Source organism: Rhincodon typus, chromosome 19 (genome assembly GCF_021869965.1).
Source record: "Rhincodon typus isolate 14 chromosome 19, sRhiTyp1.1, whole genome shotgun sequence".
Classification (NCBI taxonomy): Eukaryota; Metazoa; Chordata; class Chondrichthyes; order Orectolobiformes; family Rhincodontidae; genus Rhincodon; species Rhincodon typus.
Genome location: NC_063350.1, coordinates 1,582,189 through 1,606,842, shown reverse-complemented (window position 1 = coordinate 1,606,842; position 24,654 = coordinate 1,582,189). Strand labels below are relative to the sequence as shown.

The 24,654-nt window shown below is 42.8% G+C and overlaps 1 protein-coding gene across 2 annotated transcripts in view; it reads left to right on the top strand.

Annotated features, from left to right (window-relative positions):
- The window catches only part of rbl1 (retinoblastoma-like 1 (p107)), an 84,335-nt gene continuing 59,681 nt past the window's right edge, over positions 1–24,654 (top strand). For both annotated transcript variants that reach the window (XM_048608161.1, XM_048608162.1), the window contains exons 1-7: positions 1–202; positions 2,710–2,843; positions 11,273–11,473; positions 12,432–12,496; positions 19,661–19,789; positions 22,368–22,528; positions 23,263–23,327. In XM_048608161.1, the coding sequence (XP_048464118.1) occupies positions 56–202; positions 2,710–2,843; positions 11,273–11,473; positions 12,432–12,496; positions 19,661–19,789; positions 22,368–22,528; positions 23,263–23,327 (902 nt within the window). In that variant the 5' untranslated portion in view covers positions 1–55. The remainder of the gene's footprint in view (positions 203–2,709; positions 2,844–11,272; positions 11,474–12,431; positions 12,497–19,660; positions 19,790–22,367; positions 22,529–23,262; positions 23,328–24,654) is intronic.

Here is a 24,654-nt window from a genome sequence, read left to right as displayed (position 1 = left end):
CGGGAGGGATACGGAAAGGGACAGACAGACTGAGCCGGGAAGGAGAAGCGGCGCCATGCCCAGCGGAGAGAGCCGGGACGGCGGCAGGCGGTCACTCCGCGACAGCTTCGACAAACTGTGTCAGGACCTGAACATGGACCTGGAGAGCGGGGCCGAGGCTTGGGAGAACCTGCAGCGGATCCGCCTCAACTACACCCTGGAGGTGAGGGAGGGTGGAGGTAGTCAGAGAGCCTCCCCAACCCCGGCGCACAATCTGTCTCAACTATATCGTTGGAGTTGAGACCATTAGATATAGGAGCAGAATTAGTCCATTCAGCCCATCAAGAGATTTACCAGGATGCTGGAGGGCAGGTCTTATGAGGAAAGGTTGAGGGAGCTAGGGCTTTTCTCATTGGAGCGAAGAAGGATGAGAGGTGACTTGATAGAGGTGTACATGATGATCAGAGTGGATAGTCAGACTTCTTCCCAGGGCGGAAATGACTATTACGAGGGGGCATAATTTTAAGGTGATTAGAGAAAGGTGTAGGGGAGATGTCAGAAGTAGGTTCTTCACACAGAGAGTGGTGAGTGTGTGGAATGCGCTGCCAGCAGTGGTAGTGGAGTTCAGCTACTCTAGAGACTTTTAAGTGCCTCTTGGATAGGCACATAGAGGATAGTAAAATGTAGGAGATGCAGGTTAGATTGATCTTAGTAGGATAATAGGTCGGCACAACATTGAGTCGAAGCCTGTGTTGTACTGTTCTATGTTCTATATGTTAGTCTGTTCCCCCATTTCATCATGGTTGATGTGTTGCTCAAACCCATCCTCCTGCCTTCTCCCTGTAACCCTGATCCCCTTACTAATCCAGAATCAATCGCTGTCTTAAATACAGTCAACCATTTGGCCTCCTCAGCCTGCTGCGGCAGTGAGTACTTTGGTAGGAAGCATACAGGCATATAGACTGCTTTCTAATGGGGAAAGACTTTGGAATTGAGGGGGATGTATCTCATTGAGACTTAAAGAATACTGAGATGCCTGGATAGAGTGGACATGAAGATGATGCTCCTACTTGTAGGAGAGACTTTGTCCCAAGAGCACAACCTCAGAGTGAAGGGACAATCCTTTAGAATGGAAGAGGACTTCCTTCAGCCAGAGGATAGTTAATTTGTGGAACTCATAGCTGTTCTTGATTGGCAAGAGGAACAAGGATGGGGAGAGAGGGCAGGAGATCGAGGAACATATCAGCCATGATCAAATGGCAGAGCAGATTTGATGGACTGAAGAGTTTAATGCTGCTCCTGTATCTAGTGGTCTAAAGTGTTAACCACATTTGTGTGGAATTTAAGTTTTTAAACTGAGAATTTAAATTTCTCTTGATTATTAATGCAGTACCACTACCACATCCAGTAAATAGAACAGTTGAAAACACACTTTGTGGTTAACTAGTATATTGCTGATCATTTCTATGATATGTGATGTCTTTTTGATGAGCACGGAAGTGATGTGTGTAGTGGTTGGTTTTTAAACACACCAGCTGCATTTCTGTGTTGTGGAACTTGCTTTATGTTTGCACTTGTCTCTAATTTGGTCACTCTGCAAGTTTCACTTGTTTCCTTCCAATAATTAAGATTATTGCTGAGCAAAAATAGTTGCAGTATAAACATCTGTAAAGGAAGAAATAGATTAAGTCATTAAATGCTTTTTTCAATTTACAGTTAAATTCATCTTCAATTTATAATTTCACTGATATTTTGTGCTATAAATTGGATTGTTTCTATTTGTGCCTGCCCATTTGCTACAAAATCAAAGCTAAAGAACATTTCACTCGATAGTCATACCAGCATGAATATCCTAATTATCGATCTTATGTTGATATTGCATCTGGGAAACTATTGTCTATTAACCCAGGTGAAGTTGCAGTGAAAGAGTGGAATAGTTCATAGAATTTGAGGATTAATTCAGTGATTTCAAATTCATTTTGTGGAGATCAGGGCTTTGGTGTGAGCACATTTTATGTACTGTGTACACTTCTGGTCTCCAAATCTAAGTTCAGGTATATCTATTTTAGTGCAACAAAGATTTACTAGATTGGATCCTGGAATATGAGGATTCCCTTGTGTGGGGCGATTAAAAATGAGGAGAAATCTCATTAAAACTTTTTTAAATCATTGCATGTGTTATGAAGCGGAAATCACTTCCCTTCCCCACCCCCCACCCAAATCTGTTAAAAGAAGTATGGAAAGTGGTATAACCTGCCTGTCACCCCCAATCTGTTATAAAGGAGTGGTTAAATGAAAGGAAATCTTTTCACTTACTCTATAAACAAGTAACAATTTATTTATCTAACTTTAACAGTGAACAAATTAGCAAAACTACTTACAAACCAAACAATTCCCCCTTAACTATTAACTACTCCTGAATAAAACAAAACTCTTCAGTGAGGTGATGTCACCTCACTTCACCTGACGAAGGAGCAGCACTCCAAAAGCTTGTGATTTCAAATAAATCTGAACTATAACCTGGTGTCATGTGACTTCTGACTTTGAATATGTTCAAGGGTGAGAGAGATCTTTTGGTGTTTCAGAATCTAGCAATATGGAGAGCAAGTGGGAATGTGGAGTTGAAATGAAACGTTAGTCATGCCCATACTGAGTGATACACCATTCTGGACAGACTGGTCTGATTGTGTTCCTATTTTTAATGGACTTGTTTCTTAATGTTCGTTTCAGGGAGAAACTCTGCACTGGCTTGCTTGTGCCTTATATGTAGCCTGTCGCAAAAGCATCACGCCAACTGTTGGCAAGGGGACAATGGAAGGAAACGGTGTGTCACTGACAAGAATCCTCCGCTCATCAAAGTTAAGGTAACATTCTTTATGACACAGGTAGATGCAGAGAACAAGAGAAGCATTTCCACTTGTAGGCAGTGAACTGCTTATTGTCTAGAATGGAGCAGTATTGATAGTCATTAGAAAGACTTACTGCCCTGACAGAATGGTGCTCAGTTCAGTTGTACAGTTTTGAACAGACACACTGTTTAAAATAGAATGCACTGCTTTTTCAGATTGCAATGGGAATTTTTTATATATTCTAAATTTAGAAAGCTACAGCTTATTAATGTATCTCATCCTTTTGAGCGCACAGATCATTGACTTTTTTATTCACTCATGGGAAGTCAACATCGCTGGCTGAGCCAGCATTTGTGTCCATCCCGTGTTGCCCTTAAGAAGTCCATATGCTGTTAGTTGACCCACAATGCCCTTAGGAGGGGGGATTTCCAGGATTTTGACCCAGTGACAGCGAAGGAGTGGCGATATAATTCCAGGTCAGGATGGTGAGTGACGTGGAGGGGAACTTGCAGGTCGTGGTATTCCCATGTATCTGCTGCCCTTTTCCTTCCAGGTGGAAGTGGTTGTGGGTTTGGAAGGTGCTGTCTGAGGATATTTCTGCAGTGCATCTTGTAGATTGTACATACTGCTTCTATTGAGCATCAGTGGCGGAGGGAATGGATATTTGTGGATGTGGTGCCAACTCAGCGGGTAGCTTGCTCCTAGACATTGTCAAGCTTGTTAATTGTTGAGGCAACTGCACTCATCCAGGAAGTATTCCGTCACACTCCTGATTTGTGCCTTGTAATTTGTGTACAGGCTTTGGGATGTCACGAGGGGAGTTACTTGCCACAGTATTCCTAATCTCGGACCTGCTTCTGTAGCCACAGACTAGGCATAGACTTGGCGACTGCTTCGCAGAACATCTACGTTCTTTTCGCAAAAAAAACCCTGAACTACCTGTTGCCCGCCACTTCAACGCACCACGCTGCTCCCTGGCTAACATCTCTGTCTCTGGCTTGCTGCAGTGTTCCAGCGAAGCCCAACGCAAGCTGGAGGAACAACACCTCATTTTATGCTTGGGGACCCTACAGCCCTCCGGACTCAATGTTGGGTTCAATAATTTTAGGGCCTAAACTCTCCCATGTCGCAGCCCTCTACCCCACACACCAAGCCTTGTTACCGCATAGCCTGCCATTACACACCCCCTGTTGTTAATCACTAACAGTCCCCATTATCAACTATTCACCCTCCCAGCCTGATTGTTAGCAACTGCTTTGTCTGTCCAACTGTCTTTCTCTCTCTTTGGGCTCTATCCTATCATTTACTCCCTACCCCACCCACCTCCCTATTTTCTGCATATAAACTGACGTTTTCCCAGCCACCGTCACCTCTGAGGAAGGGTCACCGGACCCGAAACGTTAACTCTGTTTTTCCCTTCACAGATGCTGCCAGACCTGCTGAGCTTCTCCAGCAACTTTGTTTTTGTTTCTGTAGCCACAGTGTTTATGTGGCAAGTCCAGTTAAGTTTCTGATCAATGGTGACCCCTGAGGATGATGGTAGTGGAGAATTCAGTGATGGTGACACCATTGAATGTCAAGGGGTGGTGATTAGATTGTCTGTCTTTTTTTTTTTTTGGTGATGATCATTGCTTGGCATTTATGTGGTGTGAATCATACTTGCCATTTGTCAGCTGAAGCCTGGATATTGTCCAGATCTTGTTGCACTTGAATATTGACTTCAGTATCTGAGGAGGTCGCAAATGGTGATGAACATTGTGTAATCATTGGTGAACATCAGCACTTCTGCCCTTATGGCCGAGAGAAGGTCATTGAAGTAGCTGAAGGTGGTTGAGAAACTCCTGAAATGACTGACCTCCAACAACCAGAACCGTCTTCCTATGTACCAGGTATGACTCCAACTAGCGGAGAGCTTTTCTCTGATACCCATTGATTCCAGTTTTGCTCAGGATCCTTGATGCAACATTTGGTTGAACATGCCCTTGATGTCAACGGTGTCATTCTGGGTGTCCCTGAGCAGCTGCTGCTTGATAGGGCTCTTGATAATAACTTCCATCACTTCACCGATGATTGAGTAGAGTGACAGCGTGGTAATTACAGGGGTTAGATTTGTCCTGCATTTTGGGTACAGGACATACCTGAGCAACTTTCCACTTTGTCAGTTAGATGCCAGTGTTGTAATTGATTTGGAAGAGCTTGGCTATGGGAGTGGAAAACTCTAGGGCACACTTCTTCAGTATTATGGCTGGAATGTTATCAGGGCCCATAGTCTTTGCCGTATCCATGAGGTTGCAGATTGTGCTGGAGTACTGTTCTGCTGTTGATTGCCCAAAGCACTTTATTGATGTCCAGTCTTGAGCTGTTTGAAATCTGTCTGATTTAGCATGGTGATACTGCCACACGATGTGATGGAGGGTATTCTCATTGTGAAGGTGGGACTCCATCCACAAGGACGGTAGATGGAGTTTAATTTAGACAAATGTGAGGTGCTGCATTTTGGAAAGGCGAAACAGGGCAGGACTTAGACATTAATGATAAGGTCCTGGGGAATATTGCTGAGCAAAGAGACTTTGGAGTACAGGTTCATCGTTCCTTGAAAGTGGAGTCCCAGTTAGACAGGGTAGTGAAGAAGGCATTTAGTATCCTTTGCCTCTATTGGTCAGTGCATTGAGTGTAGGAGTTGGGAAGTCTTGTTGCAGCTGTACAGAACATTGGTGAGGCCAGTTTTGGAATACTGCGTGCAGTTCTGGTCTCCCTGCTATAGAAAGGATGTTGTGAAACTTGAAAGGGTTCAGAAAATATTTACAAGGATGTTGCCAGGGTTGGAGCTATAGTGACAGGCTGAATGGGCTGATGCTATTTTCCCTGGAGCATTGGAGGCTGAGGGGAGACCTTATAGAGATTTATAAAATCATAAGGGGCATGGCTAGGGTGAATAGACAACGACTTTTCCCTGGAGTAGGGGAGTCCAGAACTAGAGGGCTTAAGTTTAAGATGAGAGGGAAAGATTTAAAAAGGGTCTAAGAGGCAACTTTTTAACGCAGAGGGTGGTGCACGTTTGGAATGAGCTGCCAGAGGAAGTGGTGGAGGCTGGTACAATTACAACATTTAAGGGACATCTGGATAGGTATATGAATAGCAAGAGTTTAGAGCGGTATAGGCAAAATGTGGCAAATGGGACTAGATTTATTTAGGATATCTGGTCGGCATGGACGAGTTGGACCAAAGGGTCTGTTTCCATACTGTACAGCTCCCTGACTGTGCAATGGTCACTCTCTACTGTCATGGACAGATGAATCTACAGCTGGCAGATTGGGAAGATTTTCCCTCTTGTTGGTTCCCTCGTCGCCTGCCACAGACCCAGTCTAGCAACTGTGTCCTTTAGGACATGACCAGCTCAATCAGTAATGCTGCTGCCGAGCCCCCCTCGGTGGTAGACATTGAAATCCCCCACCCAGATCACACTTTGCGCCTTTGCCACCCTCAGTGCTTCCTCCAAGTTTTGTTCAACATGGAGGAGCACCGATTCATTAGCCAAGGATGGATGTTATGTGGTAATCAGCAGAAGGTTTCCTTGCCCATGTTTAATCTGAAACCGTGGAACTTCTTGGGGTCTGGAGTTAATGTTAAGGACCCTGAGGACAACTAGGGGACTAGGAATAGGCAGACAGTGCAGGGATCTCCTGTGGCCATTTTCCTGAATAATAAGTATACCGCTTTGGATACTGTTGTGGGGGGTTGGGGGGAACCTACCAGGGGAAAGCGAAAGTGGCCAGGTCTCTGGCACTGAACCTGGCTCTGTGGCTCAGAAGGGAAGTGGGGAGAATGGGAGAGCGATAGTGATAGGAGACTCAATGGTTAGGGGAACAGACAGGAGACTCTGTGGTACCGAACGGAACTCCTGGATGGTATGTTGCCTCCCAGGTGCCAGGGTCAGGGATGTCTCGGATCAAGTCTTCAGGATTCTTAAGGGGGAGGGAGAGCAGCCAGAAGTTGTGGTACACATCGGTACCAATGACATAGCTAGGAAACGGGATGAGGATCTGAAAAGTGAACATAGGGAGTTAGGATGGAAGCTAAAAGGCAGGACGAGCAAAGTAGTAATCTCAGGATTACTACTGGTGCCACGGGCTGGTGAGGCCAGAAATAGAGAGCGAGTGCAGCTGAACTCGTGGCTACAGAGTTGTTGTAGGAGGGAGGGCTTCAGGTATGTGGATCATTGGAAAGGTGGGACCTGTACAGGAAGGACGGGTTGCACCTGAACCGGAGGGTCACCAATATCCTGGGCAGGAGGTTTGCTAGAGCTCTTCGGGAGGGTTTAAACTAGTTTGGCAGGGGGATGGAAACCGGAGCTACAGATCAGAGGATGGGGTAGCCAGTGTACAGGCAGATAGAGTAAGCAGAGAATCTGTGAGGAAGGACAAGCAGTTGATAGGGCAAAGTGGCAGTCAGTGCGACGGGTTGAGGTGTGTCTACTTCAATGCAAGAAGTGTCAGGAATAAGGGTGATGAACTTAGAGCATGGATCAGTACTTGGAGCGACGATGTTGTGGCTGTTACAGAGACTTGGATAACACGGGCAAGAATGGTAGTTGGATGTTCCAGGGTACAGATGTTTCAAAAGAAATAGGGAGGGAGGTAAAAGAAGTGGGGGAGTGGCATTGCTAATCAGAGATGGTATCACAGCTGCAGAAAGGGAGGTTGTGGAGGAGGGTTTGTCCACTGAGTCAGTATGGGTGGAAGTCAGAAACAGGAAAGGAGCAGTCACTTTATTGGGAGTTTTCTATCGACCTCCCCAGTAGCAACCGAGACACTGAGGAACAGACTGGAAGGCAGATTTTAGAAAGGTGCAGAAGTAATAGGGTTGTTGTCATGGGTGACTTCAACATCCCCAATATAGACTGAAACCTCCTAAATGCAAATAGTTTGGATGGAGCAGATTTTGTCAGGTGTGTGCAGGAAGGATATTGACTCAAGATGTAGATAGGCTGACTAGAGGGGAGGCCATGTTGGATTTGGTGCTTGACAGCGAACCCGGCCAGGTGGCAGATTTCTCGGTGGGCGAGCATTTCGGTGATAGTGATCACAACTCCCTAACCTATACTATAGCCATGGAGAGGGATGGGAGTAGACGGTATGGGAAAGTATTTAACTGGGGGAGGAGGAATTACAATGCTATTAGGCAAGAGCTACGGAGCATAAATTGGGATCAGATATTCTCAGGGAAATGCACGACAGAAATGTTGTGGTTGTTTAGGGAGCAGTTGCAAGTACCGGATAGGTTTGTCCCACTGAGGCAAGGAAGGGATGGTAAGGTGAAGGAACCTTGAATGACAAGACATGTGGAACACCTAGTCAAGAGGAAGAAGGAAGCTTACTTAAGGTTGAGGAAGCAAGGATTGGACAGGGCTCTAAGAGGTCTACAAGGTAGCCAGGAAGGAACTGAAGAATGGACTTAGGAGAGCTAGAAGGGCATATGAGGAAACCTTCGGTAGGATTAAGGAAAACCCCAAGGCGTTCTATGCTTATGGGAGGAACAAGAGGATGGCCAGATTGGGGATAGGGGAGGGAACTTGTGCACGGAGTCGGAGGTAGGGGAGATCCTTAATGAATACTTTGCTTCAGTATTCACCAGTGAGAGGGACCTTGACGTTTGTGAGGACAGCATGAAACAGGCAGATATGCTCGAACAGGCTGATGTTAGGAAGGAGGATGTGCTAGTAATTTTGAAAAACATGAGGATAGATAAGTCCCCTGGGCCAGACGGGATATACGCAAGGTTACTATGGGAAGCGAGGGAAGAGATTGCTGCCCCTTTGGCAATGATCTTTGCGTCTTCACTGTCCACTGGAGTAGTACCAGATGATTGGAGGGTGAATAATTCCCTTGTTCAAGAAAGGGAATAGGGATAATCCTGGGAATTACAGACCAGTCAGTCTGTCTTCTGTGGTGGGCAAATTATTGGAGAGGATTCGGAGAGATAGTGTTCATGATTATTTGGAAAAGCTCAGTTTGATTAGAAATAGTCAGCATGGCTTTGTGAAGGGCAGGTCATGCCTCACAAGCCTTATTGAATTCTTTGAGGATGTGACAAAACACATTGACGAAGGCAGATCAGTGGATGTGATGTATATGGATTTTAGCAAGGCATTTGATAAGGTTCCACATGGTAGACTCATCCAGAAAGTAAGGAGGCATGGGATTCAGGGAAATTTAGCTGTCTGGATACAAAACTAGCTGTCCAATAGAAGACAGAGGGTGGTAGTAGATGGAAGGTATTCAGCCTGGAGCTCGGTGACCAGTGGTGTTCCACAGGGATCTGTCCTGGGACCTCGGCTCTTTATGATCTTTCTTTATAAATGACTTGGATGAGGAAGTGGAAGGGTGGGTTGGTAAGTTTGCCGATGACACGAAGGTTGGTGGAGTTGTGGACAGCATGGAGGTCTGTTGTAGGTTGCAATGGGACATTGACATGATGCAGAGCTGGGCAAAGAAGTGTCAGATGGAATTCAACCCAGAAAAGTGTGAAGTGATTCATTTTGGAAGGTCGAATTTGAATGCAGAATACAGGGTTAGTGGCAGGATTCTTGGCAGTGTGGAGGAACAGAGGGATCTTGTCCATCACATCCATAGATCCCTCAAAGCTGCTACCCAAGTTGATAGGGTTGTAAAGAAGGCATATGGTGTGTTGGCGTTCATTGGCAGGGGAATTGAGTTTAAGAACCACAAGGTTATGCTGCAGCTCTATAAAACTCTGGTTAGACCACACTTGGAATATTGTGTTCAGTTAATCGTTATCGGAAAGATGTGGAGGCTTTCGAGAGGATGCAGAGGAGATTTACCAGGATGCTGCCTGGACTGGAGGGCAGGTCTTATGAGGAAAAGTTAAGGGAGCTAGGGCTTTTCTAATTGGAGCGAAGAAGGATGAGAGGTGACTTGAGAGAAGTGTACAAGATGATGTGAAGCATAGATAGAGTGGATAGCCAGAGACTTTCCCATGGCGGAAATGACTACTACGAGGGTGCATAATTTTAAGGTGATTGGAGGAAGGTATAGGGGAGATGTCAGAGGTAGGTTCTTCACACAGAGAGTGGTGGGCGTGTGGAATGCGCTGCCGGCAGTGGTAGTGGAGTCAGATACTTTAGAGACTTTTAAGCGACTCTTGGATAGGCACATGGCGATAGTGAAATGTAGGGTATGCAGCGTAGTTTGACCTTAGAGTAGGATAATAAGTTGGCGCAACATCATGGGCCGAAGGGCCTGTACTGTGCTGTACTGTTCTATGTTCTATGTTTAACTCCCTCCAGACTCTGTACCACTGTGCTGCCACTTCTGAGTCTGTCCTGCCACTGGGACAAGACATATGCTGGGTTGATGGTGTCATCGTATATTGCTTGACTAGTCTGTGAGATAGCTCTCCCAGTTTTGGTCGTGGCCTCCAGGTGTTGGTACGGACAGGGCTGTTCTGCCATTGTCTATTCCGATATCTTGGTCAATGGCGGGTGGTCTGTTTGATTTCATTTCTTCTCTGGGACTCGTATTGTTTGATACAACTAAGTGGCTTGCTCGGCCATTTTAGGCGGATGTTAAGAGCAAACCACATTGGAGTCCCTGACCACGTGAGGATGGCAGATTTTTTCCTCTGAGGCACATTAGTGAGCCAGATGGGTTTTTCCAACAATTGGCAATAATTTCATTGTCTTAATTCCAGATTTTTTTTATTGAATTCACGTACCGCCATCTTTCATAGCAGGATTTGAGCCCAGGTCTCCAGAACATTAACTGAGTTTCTGGATTGATAGCCTAGATTGTGATAGTACCACTATGCCATTGCCTCCCCATTAAATTAAATAACTTCAGATTGCACAGTACCTGGCTGTAATGGATTATTTAATTTAGTCCAAGTCTGCTGCTTTAAAAACTTGTTGTAATCCTTATCCGTTTTCAAAATACAACCATTTTCTGAAAATTAGTGTTAGTTAATTTTGGTATTTTTATTTGAACAAAAGCTTTTGAAATAGCATACACTTCTTTCATTTTAAGTCTTCATTACAAGAGTTACAACATGCATGGGAGTACATTTGAAATTGGTAAAAGTTATGCTTAATCTGTGGTGTATTGTGCTGCCATGCACTGGACTAGCCTGCCCACAACAAAGTGGAAGCTAATATTTTCACGCAGCCCAGACACATTTATTTTAGGAAATTGATTAATTAAAGGTACATCCAAATGCAAAAAAAAAACTATTGCCATAGTAAACTTTAAAGAGCTCCTTGAACTCTTCTAATCACAGCAATGGTCAAACTTGAAAGTTCTTTGAAGGACTAAAAATAGAGGCTGACCACTCCTGATCTGCATTGTAGTTCATTTCATTTGTGGTCTCATTGATCCTTTACAGTAAATCTCACTTCTGTTCACATTGTTCCATTTTTGCTCTGTTTACAGCCTGATTCAATTTTTCAGCAAGATGAAAAAATGGGCAGACATGGCCAATTTATCCCAAGAATTCAGGGAACGTGTGGAGCAGTTGGAAAGGAATTTTGAAGTCTCAACTGTAATCTTCAAAAAATTTGAACCTATATTTTTGGACATGTTTCAAAATCGTCATGAAGATCAGCCTCGCCTTCAGAGAAGCAGAAAACAGCGGTATGTTATATCTGTATGTTAGCTTCCTAAATTACAACCTTTAAGTGTCACACGAAAGCAATGGACAGCAATGATATGCTGTCTGTTGACGGAAGATGGCTGACATGAATAACTGATTGTTCACGTACCATACACCCACAATTTAAGGCATTTGTCCTGTGGCTGTGGCAGTGGCAACAAAATGTAAACTTGTGTGACAGAAAGTGAGCCAATTATCCTTTGGTTTGTCCCACTATTTTATTCTGGCTTGAAAGTCACAACTCGTCCTGGAGTAGGCTTCTATGGATGATAACATTGGTTGTCCAGTGCAATACAGTGTAGTAAACACTGACTGCCTTGCCCTTGTGTGATTGAATCCACTGAAGTTGGGCATTTGGAGGCGATGAACCCTGATGAAATTGCTTCTTACTGGAGTCTTGCTGAAGCAAAGAAATGAATGAAAGAGTTTAATTTGGGTGGGTGCTTTGGTTTGCCAGTGTTGGCAATGACTTGTTTCATTAATGTATCCTATTTCTCTCATTCTACCAAGTAACACCCTTAATAAATTCAGAATGGGGTTTAAAAACTGCTTTTCTAATGAATGTGTGACTTTGTATAATAAACAATTAAGTTGTGTACATCAGCAAGTCCAACCTTAACTTACATGTTAACCTCCATGAGCCATTCAGAGAACAGTGCTATAATTGACCTGTCTGCTGATAGTACTTTGGCTAAGAACAGTACCAGTGTTATATTTTATGTCCTTTTTAGATGAACAAGTAGCTCGAAGTCACTGGTAAGTCTCGGATGTGAATAGTGGCTGCTGGGGTAAAGTGTTGACATCTGAAAGGTGTCACTGAAACTTTGCAGCAGCAAAGAATCAACACCTTTGGGGAGGAATAAGAAAAATTGCTAAGCCAAAGTTCAAAGATGTCAAAGATATTCTGTTTGTAATGCAATTGTGTTCCATGTCTTACAGGCGCCTTCCATGCAGCACGTCTGATGCTTTTAGTTTTTGCTGGACCTTGTTTGTATACACTAAAGGTAAGGGATATTGCTCTTCTGCTGTCCATTTTATTAGACATGGCGGTTGATAGTAATATACAAGTTTGTGCTAAATAGAGCAGTCCTGTTCCCTGAATATTATTGTCACGTCACCTCATTTCAGGTTACTTTGTTTCAGATGTTAGCTTGGCTTAGTAGTTGTTCCTCCAGTTTCTACGTGAAGGTGTGGGATTAAATTCCATTCCAAAGTCTTGAGCGCATGGGAGTGCTGCATTGTTTGACCTTCCCTCTTTCAGGTGACACATTAGATCATAGCCCTCCAGATGTTTACACCAGAGGTCAAGGCTATTTGACTCTTTTCTGACTGTTCATGCAATCAGTGAGATATTGATTGTCCTTAATCACTTGTTTCTCCTTATAGCCCTTTATCTTCCTCTACTTGCATTAGTTATCCAGTTTTCTGTTAACACTGTCCCTGTTCAAACTATGATCATAGAATCCCTACAGTGTGGAAACAGGCCCTACGGCCCAACAAGTCCACACCAACCCTCACAGCATACCACTGAGACCCATTTCCCATAACCCACCTAATCTACACATCCCTGAACACTGTGGACAATTCAGCATGGCCAATCCACCTGACCTGCACATCTTTGGACTGTGGGAGGAAACCAGAGCACCTGGAGGAAACCCACGCAGACACTGGGAGAGTGTGCAAACTCCACACAGACAGTCGCCCGAGGGTGGAATCAAACCCAGGCCCCTGGTTCTGTGAGGCAGCAGTGCTAACCACTAAGCCACCGTGCCACCCCAATGATGTGGTAAGAAATTTCTCCCACTTTTTTCCTTCGCGTGGACTAATTGCTGACTCCCCAAATGGGAATGTAATGGGAACAGATGCAATTGTCCATGAGATATTTGGAGGAGTGACCACTGCACAGTCCTTGCTGCGATGAAGTTCCCTCTTCACATTGAGGATGCCTCCATTGTATTGTGTGGTCATGTGACTGTGCTAAATGAGATGGAATTTGAACAGATCTAACAACTTGAGACTGGGCATCCATGAGGCATTGTGGGCCATCAACAGCAGAATTGCACTAAAGCACAAAAGATAAGGCTGAAGCATTTGTAGCAATCTCCAGCCAACAATAACACATCGATGATCCATCTCTGCCTCCTGGGTGACCACCAGGAAGACCAGGAGGTGTGGACATGTAGTACAGGAGTTCCATGTGGCTGCCGCTGTGCCGCCCCCACCCCAAAACAAAACAGACATTCCATGTGGGACACCGTTTTGGGGTAATGACCTTTCCAGGGAAAGCTGCAATAACCAGGTTTGGCTCTGCTGCACCGCAGGAGAGGAAAAATTCTGGGAGATGTTTAGTGATAGAGGGTAAGGGGAGCTGACAGGTGGTTCTGGTACAGCAAATGAGACATTTAAATGGTATGTTCCCTCCCTGGTGCCAAGTTCAGGGATGTCTCAGAGTGGCTGCAGGACATTCTGTAGGGGACGGGGAACAGGAACAGCCATCAGTCATGGTACATCTGATACTGACTGTGGGTTAAAAAAGGAGGCAAGATCCTGCAGCAGGAATTGAGAGTTAGGCATTAGATTAAAGAGGAGGTCTATTAAGGTTGTAACTTCCAGATTCCTTCCAGTGCCAAATACAAATGAGGATGGGAGTAGGAAAATACAACTGGTGAACATGTTGATAAACAGATGGTGTCGGAGGGAAAGCCTTAGATTTTTGGATCATTGGGACAGTTTGTGGGGTAGGTGGGACCGGTACAAGCTGGAAAAGTTGCACCTGAACTGGAATGGGTCCAATATTCTTGATGGGAGGTTTGCTTGTGCTGTTGGTGAGATTTTAAACTAATTTATGAGGGGTGGGGAACAGGGTACATGTAAAGTCAGGAATAAGGTTCAGTCAGATATAAAAGGAATGCTAGAACAGTCAGCAGCCAGAGAAGACAGGCATGATAAAGCACACGGGAGGACCAGAAAGCTAAATTGTATCTATTTTAATATAAGGACCCTGAGTGGTAAGGCAGATGAACTTAGAGTATTAATCAGCATGTGGGGATATGATATTGTTACATCACTCAGACATGGTTAAAGGAGGACAGCACTAGCAGCTCAACTTTGCCAGGGTTTAGAAGTTACAGGTGTGATGGGGGCAAGGAGTGGGTGTAAGAGGTGGGGCATTCTATTATTGATAAAGGACACCATCACTGCAGGAATGAGGGAAGATGTCTTATAAGGCTCTTCAAATGAGATCATCTGGGTAGATTTTAAAAATAAACAAGGGGTGATCACTTCTTGCATTATGCTACAGGCCTCCCAACAGTCAGTGAGATAGAGGAGCAAGCAGATAAGTAGGTAAATCACACAGATGTGAGATCAATAGGCTTTTAGCTAAAGGGTGATGCATTGTGTGGAGTGAGCTGCCAGAGGAAGTAATAGAGGTGGGTACAATTACATTTAAAAGGTATCTGGACAGATACATGAATAGGAAAGGTTTAGAGGGACATGAGCCAAGCGCAGGTAAATGGTTCTAGTTCAGCGTAGGATACCTGTTCAGCAAAGACGAGTTGGACTGAAGGATCTGTTTCCATGCTGTATAATTCTAATGGTGGATTTCAACTTTGCCAACATTAACTGGGATTTGTTGCATTTGAAAGGTTTAGACAGGGTGAAATTTTTAAAGTGCATCCAGGACAGCTTTTGTTCCTGTACGTAGCCCAACTAGAGATGCGACAGTGCTGGAACTAATCCTAGGGAATGAAGCCAAACAAGTGATTAAAGTGTCAGTGGGTGAACATTTTGTGGATGGTGACCATAACTCTAAATTTCAAAGTCCTTGTGGAAAAAGAAAAGGATAACGTAGAATTAAGTGTCTAAATTGGGGGAGGACCAATTTCAATATCTTGAGACAAGACCTGCAAACACAGACTGGGGGCAGCTATTTGCAGGTAAATCTATATTTGAAAAGTGGGAGTCTTTTGAAAATAGTAGTCAGAGGTCAGAGCCAGTGTATTTCTCTAAGAATGAAGGGCAAGGGCAGCAAATCCAGGGAATCCTGGATGTCAAGGGTTTTCAAGAGTTTTGTAAAGAAAAAGGAAGCATATGTTAAGTACCGAGCATTAAACATAGAGGAGAAGGCTTCAAAGGTAGAGGCTGTGTAGGTGGTTTGTTTGCCCTGGAACAGAGGAGACTGAGAAGGGATCTGACTGAGCTGTGCAAATTTGAGTGGCGTAGATCAAGTAGTTCGTGAGAATTTTTTCCCCATATCAGACCTGTTTAAGTCCAGAGGGCATAGTTTAAGGTGAGGAGTTAGTGGTTTAGAGGGGATGCAAGAAAAAGAATTTTTCACCCAAAGGGTGGGAGAACATGCTGTTTGAGAGGGTGTTGGGGGTAGGTATTCTCGCAACATTCAAGAACCATCTGGATGAGCACTTAAAATGCCAAGGCATAGTAGGCTATGGACCAAGAAAGACAGCCTTTACCATCAAGGCTGCATTTGACCGAGAATTGCATCAAGGAGCCCTAACAAAACTGGAGCTGATGGGAGTCTAGTGGAAACACTCCTAGTTGGGGTCGTACCTGTTGCAAAAGAAGATGGTGGTAATTGTTGGAGGTCAGTCATCTCAGCTCCAGGGCATCTTTGCAAGAATTGGTCAAGGTAGTGTCCTCAACCCAACCAAATTCAGCAGCTTCACCAATGACCTACCCTGCATAAGGTCAGAAGTAAGGATGTTTGCACAATATTCAGCATGCAGGGGAGGCAATGTCCTAGTGGTACTATCGCTGGACTGTTAATTTGGAGACCTAGATAATATTCTGGGGACCCGGGTTCAAATCCCACCATGGCAGATGGTGGAATTTGAATTCCGTAAAGAATCTGGAATTAAGAGTCTAATGACGACCATGAATCCATTGTCAATTGTTGGGAAAACCCATCTGATTCACTAATGCCCTTTAGGTAAGGAAATTGCCATCCTTACCTGGTCTAGCCTACATGGGACTCCAGACCCACAGCAATGGGGTTGACTCTGAACTGCCAACTTGGGATGGGCAATAAATGCCCTCATCCCGTTAATGAATTTAAAAAAGACAAGGGCAGCAGGTACATGGAAACACAACACCATCTGCAAGTTTCTCTCCAAGCCACTCACCATTCTGACTAATATATCGCCATTCCTTCATTGTTGTTGGATCAAAATCCTGAAATTCCCTCCCTAATGGCGTTATGGGTCTACCTACAGCACATGGACTGCAGCGGTTTGAGAAGGCAGCTCACCCCCACCTTCTCAAGGGCAACTAGGGACGGGTAATAAACACTGGCCCAGCTAGCAATGTCCGCATCACATGAATGAACTATAAAAAATATAATTAAAATTAGCTTTATTGTCACATGTACTCACATGAACACAGTGAAAAGTTTACAATCGCCACTTATGATGCCATCTTAGGTACAAATGTAGCTAGATACAAATTCTTAAGTACAAATTCTTAGGGATAAATAAGAAAAATAAAGAAATAAAAAGTTCTGAATAACAGTCCTTCCAATCCAGTCCGAGCTGGAACCAGCCTCCAGACCACACAGGACTTCACCTCAAGGCCAGGAGTACCGGGTGTCCGCTCTGGATTCACCTCCAGGCTGGGAGTCTGTGGCGAGGCCAGGAATCCACATTGAGGTGCACAGTCTGCAGCTTCATGGTCTGACATATTCTCTACAGTTACCGTCTAATCAGGATGTGTTATAACAATTGGCATCAGTTTGATGATCATTAGGCTTCTTTTAATTTTTTAAAATTTTTAATTCCACCATTGGAGTTGAACGTGGGTCTGGATTACATTTTTTTTTCCATTCACGGGATACGGGCGTCGCTGGCTGAACCAGCACTTGTTGTCCATGCCTGATTGCCCAAAGGGCATTTAAGAGTCAACCACATTGCAAAGAGTCTGGAGTAACGTGTAGGCCAGACCAGGTAAAGATGGCAGTTTCTTTCCCTAAAGGACATTAGTGAACCAGATGGAGTTTTCTGACAGTGGATTCATGGTCATCATTAGACTCTTAATTCCAGATATTTATTGAATTCAAATTCCACCATCTGCCATTGCAGGATTCAAACCGAGGTCCCCAGGACATTACTTGGGTCTCTGGATTAAAAGTCCAGCGGTAATACCACTAGGCCATTGCCTCCCCTTACTAGTTCAGTGAACATATTGGTGTGCTGTTGCCTTCATTCGAGGCAAAGAGAGGGTGAAGTACAGATGGAATACTGTAAAGAGAGATTTGGGGAGGTGTGTGAAAGAGAGAAAAAGAAATCTGGTCGAAATATTTAAAAGAACAAATATTTTTATGTGCGCAAAGGGAACTGTATATAATTGACCAAGAGTAAGTAGCTCTGTGGAGCTCATACACAGTGGATGAGCTCAATGGCCTTGGTCCTTGCTTTATCATTCTGGCGTATAGTACTTCAGGGTGACTGAAAGCATTTCAAAACAGATTAAGTACTATTGAAATGCTGTCAAGGCCCCACTAACACCAGTGATTTGGCTACAGATCATCTCTTTATGGAGATAGCAAGGACTGCAGATGCTGGAGTCAGAGTTAACACTGTGTGGAGCTGGAGGAACACAGCAGGCCAGGCAGCATCAGAGGAACAGGAAAGCTGATGTTTCTGGTCGGGACTTTTCTTCAGAAAAAGCTTTCCTGTTATCTCATCTCTTTATGGTGTTGTTTGAGGAATGGCTATTGGCCATGGTATTGGAATGAGCTCTGCTTTATCTTTTCCCCAGTATTGGAATCATGTTAGACCCATTCAATAAAGGGATGCTTCAGATTAATTTCTAATCTGGAGAACTCTTCTTAGATGCAGCATTTGTTCAGTACTGCTCCTCCAACTGCTTAGCACTCCCTTAGTTTTGCCCAGAAGGGCCAGCCTATATAATATGTTGAAATGTTTAGCGTGGATCTCAAACCCACAGCCCTCTGATTCAGACAAGGGTAATTCCACCAAGCCAGTGCTGATAATGTTTAATTATAACACATGCAAGTGCAAAGATTACTTGCCTGTGATGGGAGGGTCTAGACCAAGGAGCATTACATTTATGAGATTATAGAAAGAAAACAAATATGATTTAAGTCTTCACAGGATCATGAGGCTGCAGAATTTATTTTAAGGGTTAATGATCAAGGAGAAATGATGAGGTGTTGGATAAACTTAGCTGGTCTGGTAGCATCTGTAGAGAGAAAGAGTTAACGTTTCGAATCCAGTGACCCTTCATCAGAATTGTTTGTTTTTATTATAGAAGCAATGATGTTGGAATTTACAGCTAAGTTAGATATCTGGTTTGATGAAAGAAAATATAAGAAGCGATCAAGATAGGCACATGGAATTGTTCTGAATGCACAAACGACCATTAAAGCCAACCCAGAGCTGACCCCTGAATTATATTATTTGACTGTTCTCCTGTCCAAGCCATAACCATTTACCGTAATACAAATGCAAACTACGGTAAAGCTAACAATCTTAAAATGAAAGTGGACAAGGCTGGAAACACGCAGCAAGTCTGACAGCATTTGTGGAAAGAGAAATGGTTAATGAAACTGATTTTAACCATGTGTGAGTTTGTGCTTTTTAAAATTTGGACCTACTGATTCAGTTGATAGCCTTTTAATTAAGAGGTGTGAGATTGTGGACCTAGAATTTAATTTTGTCCATCCTCCAAAGATGCTGCCTGACCTAGCTGTTTATCAACAAAGTTTTTATAAATTCTGCTGCATTTGTTCTCCCACATGATTTCTGAATGTGTTTAACAAACAGTGCATCTTACGCAAAAACAGAAATTGCTGGAGAAACTCCATGTTTGGCAGCATCTGCAGAGAGAGAAACAGTGTATATTTCAAGTCTGTGACTTTCTTCAAAACAGAATAAGATTTGAATTCCTATTACACCTCCAAGGATTCATTTCAAAACTTGCTGTGTACAGAAATGAGAAAATTGTTTCATGCTGCAGGGAAATACTACTTATGAAACTCCCTTCTGTCTAAAGAATGAGTTTTGATATTTAAATCCATAAAAATCAGAAATACCAGGTGTTTTCAGCATGCAGACAGCATCTGTAGAGAAAGAGAAAGAGAAACATCAAGCTAATGTTTCAGGTCAATCCTGTTTCAATTTTGTGTATTGCAGGCAATTTCCGTATGATTGGAGATGACCTTGTAAATTCTTACCATCTCTTGCTCTGTTGCCTGGATCTCGTGTTTGGAAATGCTTTACTGTGTCCTAATAGAAGAGAACTGCTTAACCCAAATTTTGAAGGTAAGAGGTGATTTTTGACCCACATATTTTACAGAGCATGACATAATCTTTTGTGAAATGATGTGGCAATAAATCCTAATCAAGAGCCTGCAATCTCATTTGTGTTGCCAAGACTTGCAAGCCATGCAACTTCCTTTTAATGCTTCCATCCTACTAAATTAATTTTTCCAATGGGATTTTGTATGTACATTTCCCATTTGATTCACAATATTTAAAATATTTCAAAAATCATGATTCAGGTGAATGATGTTAGCAACTTAATGGCATAATTTGCAATGGCATCAGTAGAGTTTCACAGCAGCCGGTACGTATATCTTGACTCATCAACATAAAGTTTCGTTCTATTCAGGGCATCTGTTCAAGCTCTCCAGACAATATGGCCACCAAAGTCCGAGACGCAGTAATCGGAGAACTCTTACTAGTGGTTGACTGTACTAGCTGTCTTCAACAAGAAAGACATCCAAACTATGGCAAACAAATCACCAAGTGCTGCCAAAAATGTCCAAATCTCAATAGTTTTCAAGTCAGTGCATCGAAGACTGATGGAGAGTCGTATTGGAATCGCAGTGTTAACTCTGTTTCTCTCCTCAGATGCTGGCAACCTACTGAGTTTCTCAAGCAATTTGTTTTTATTTCAGATTTCCAAGGCTCAAATTATGTTTCAGCATGTGTTATGAAGTTCCAAACGTAATTGTGAATGGTACCAGTTGTAGAAAAATGGTCATATCTTGGATCATTTATTCTCCAGGAATGTCAAGTTATCACTACATGCATCCAGATAGCTAGTTTCACTATGGCTGACTCCATGAATGCTAGAAACAATTAAAGTCTTAAAAACAATCAAGCTACACAACGAGACATAGTGAGAACTGCCAATGCTGGAGTCAGAGATAGCACAGTGTAGAGCTGGAGGAACGCAGCAGGCCAGGCAGAAATGAAGAAGGGTCCCAACCCGAAACGTCAGCTTTCCTGCTTCTCTGCTGCCTGGCCTGCTGTGTTCCTCCAGCTCCACACCGTGTTATCTCAAGCTACACATCCATTTTCTTTACCCCCACCTTGGTGTAAGGGACAGAATACTGGCTCTGCTAAAGGTGCAAAATTTGTGGAAGCATCCCAGAAAGGTACCTGAAATCCATTGCGAGAATTCGATGGCAAGACAAATTGCAAACAGTGACTTCCTCCATTGTGCTGGGATCAACAACATGGAAACCATGCCCCATAAAATTCAGCTAAATGGCAAGCCATATATGCTGCATGGATGATTTCACACCTTCAATGTGAATTGTCTCAGTAAACATCAAGATGGTCAGTGTAAACAATACAAGGACACCCTAAAAAGGAGCGTAGAAGCCTCTGCATTGCAGACCACTTCTCTTGTGGAAATTTCCTGCTTCTCTCTCCCGCTCACACTCACTCTCTCTTTTTCTCTCTTCTTCCTTCCCTCTCTACCTCTCCTCTCTCTTTTTCCTGCCCTCCGAATTCCCTCCTTCAAAAGAAAAAGGAAAAAAAAACCTTCAGAGACACTGAAAGTCTGAATCCCCAACTTGTGAATGAAAGTTTGAGAAACTGCATGTCCACAATCTCATGTTTTCCTCTGAGTCAAGAGGATCTGGAGGGAAATATCTCATTGCTTGTGATCTGAACTAGTTCTAGAAATGTAGTTCACTGTGTCTTTTCCCCTCGTTCCTTCCTCCTGTAATATTTGTGTCTTGTCTCTGTATGCTAAAAAGAGTTAGAGTTTACATTATGTACAAGGTAATAAATTTGTTATTTGTGTTTCTTTCATGCCGTGGATTAAAAACAATCTGTTTGTGATAAAAAGCTGTTTCCTTGTGCAGGAATGTGATGACTGTTTTCTTGTAATCTGGGCTCATCAGTCAGGTAAATGGCAACTTTGGATATATTGATTAAGTCATTTCATCTTTGTGATGACACCATAATGTGTGGTACTGACCTTCCAGCATAGTATCCCACTGAGTAGTGATAATGGAGGCAAGCACTGTAATTATTTTTAGTGCGCTTTTAGATAGAATTCAGCACAGACCTCAACAACATTTGGTGTTTTCATGCAAAGACCAGAAGTATCACAGTTGCTGCAGACATTCCCCCAAACACCCAGAAAGGTAACAGGCATTGCCCTTTCTTTGGATGACCATGCTAATTTCACATCCTGGTATTAATGGTTTTAAACTGTTTTCCACCTCACTGTACATCCGTTCTGCTAGGGCAAGGCTCCCATCCTAGTTCAGGTGAACAGTAATCCATTGCAGTTACAGTGAAGACACATGTTGGAATGTAATAAAACTTCAATAAACTAGCACTGGCTTCTAAGAATTAGGTTATGCATATGGGTTATGTAAATGTTGTTTTCATTCTGTTTGGGACATACAGAAAGATAAAAGGATTTGATAGAATGGATAGAGCAACAGTGTTTGGCTAAACTTAAAATTCAAACTAGGCTATTAGCTGTAAATTGGAAACCATTGTTTCACACACCACCACCTGTTTTTATTTAACTTTGGAACTGTGTCTGAGTTAGTTATTTTTTCTTAAGTTTATAACATTTGTGTTTTGGCAGGTTTGCCACCAGAGTTTAACAGTCAGGACTATAAGCCCCCAGTGCAACCTCCATGCATCATTGACAAACTTTGTGACTTGCATGATGGACTCACTGTAGAAGCAAAAGGCATCAAGGAGCACTACTGGAAACCTTACATTAAAAAGCTGTTTGAGAGAAAGGTAAACCAGGATAACAATGAAGCAAGTATTAGTGATAACATATCATTTCATATACTATCCAGTAAACTCAGGAAAGTTTCATTACATAGGAATGTACAAGCCAGGAAAAATTCTTCTCTGATCCTATTTGCAATGCACCATACTGTACTTGGACTCTTATGCCCTTCAATTACTTCTCAAAAAAAAAAGTTACCCAGCTTCTCATGATTTTTTTGATAGTGTTGGCCTTCATTGTTTCCACATGCTCACTATCATCTGTATGATGTAATTAAATGAGTCATTTATTCACTTTGTCTGTTCTGAGTTCACGCCCATCCCTTCTTGCATTATTTTAACTGCAACCAATAAATGCTTCAAGAGGGACCCCATAACTATTTATTTTAAATATTCCATATCATTTGTTACCGTTCAGGTGACTGTCCCCCAGTATGTTTAGTCACCTCTCCCTCTCTATCCTCACCACAGTGCAAAATTTAATATTATCATGAGCTTATTTGGATATGAAAAGTTACTTGCTCGGTTGTACTTCTTTGTGTAGGTGGGAGCATACCTATGGCATTTCACGCCTTTATTTTTTCAGATGGCTATCCAATTTATTTCCTTCCCCCAACCTATACTCCCACATACACACTTCAGTGAATCCTGTTTCATTTTGAACAGCCATTAAGAGAGTAAACACTTGAGTAAGTTTTGAATCATTTTAATGCTCTCTAACATTGAGGTTTTGATTTCAGATTTTGAAAGGAAACGGTGAGCTCCTCGTAGGACTTCTGGATGTGAACAATTTTACAGACAACAAGTGAGTTAAAAGCTTGGTTATGCCTATGGAGCCACAGTAGCGGGTTAAAGTGGACATAAGAAGTGGTGTCTCCAGTAGTTCATCTTAGAATTGTTGCTTTCCTCAGTATATAGCAAAGATCTGGATTTGGGAATAGTTGATGCAATTTGCAGCTACAATAATAAGCAGTGTTAACAGAAGAGGAACGTAAGTGAAAATGGTTAAGGCTTAACTTACTGGGACGAGGTTCGTTTGTGTATATCCTGCATATGCAGTAACTTCACGCAAAAGATTTTATCTGATTCACTCTCATCTGTATATCTAAAGATGCACCAGAGATATCGGCAAATAAAAGATATCCAGTGCAAGCCAGGCAAGCTAGTGTGGGAAACATTATCATACGGGATGGGTTCAGGATGGTACTGGAAGAAAGGATAGAATAAGGGATTGGGATGAAAATGACATGAGAAGGCTGATTGGGAGGATGAAGTGACACATATAGGAGGATTTCATAGGATGAGGATGTTACAGTGATAGCAAGGGAAGAATGTGAAGGAGGGGATGGCATTTAACATCACATAAAATGGGTGGATGAAATTATGGTATTGTTTAACTACATATGTCTGATTTGACAGTAAACAATTTTCAGGTCTCTGCTAGTTAATAAATCAATCTGTTTAGTACCCCAGCCTATGGTAATGTTTTACTTTTAACTTTGTTTCTCTATGTTACTTAAGTTTTGTACCTGGGTACCTTCATACCTAGGATGGCACTGTGTGTGAAGCAACTGTACACTTCTGCATTTGAGTACACATGACAGGAAAGCTTAAATCAAAATCAAATCGATTATGGAAAATATCTGGATTGGCTGATACTTGTTTTCTGAGGTGAAGTGCAAATGACCAATTTCTACCCAGTAACAGTGCTTATCTGCAAGGTACCCCAATTCACCGAGTAAATATCTCCAGCATCTTGTTTTTATTTACCCCAACTGACCACCTGTACACCATCATATTTAGATCAGCGGGAGCAAGAGCTTGCTTATAGAAATAGGATCTTGCATGAGTGACAGAGATTGGATATGCTTGGAGTCTATTAACATGCCACATTAGTATTTTAAACATGTTACACGTTGTGTTGGACATATGCTATTTTGTAGCTTTGTCACTAACTTCATCATCGAGTTTCAGCTTTAAAATAGTCAGTTCAGCCAGCCGCAGAGGCACTGTTTCTTTCCCCCCTCCTCCTCCTAAACATAAATTATATGATCCATTTTTCATATATACTTAGTATAACCTTGACAGAATCAAGCTGTAATTCTAGGTCCAATTATTGTAAAATTGTGGGA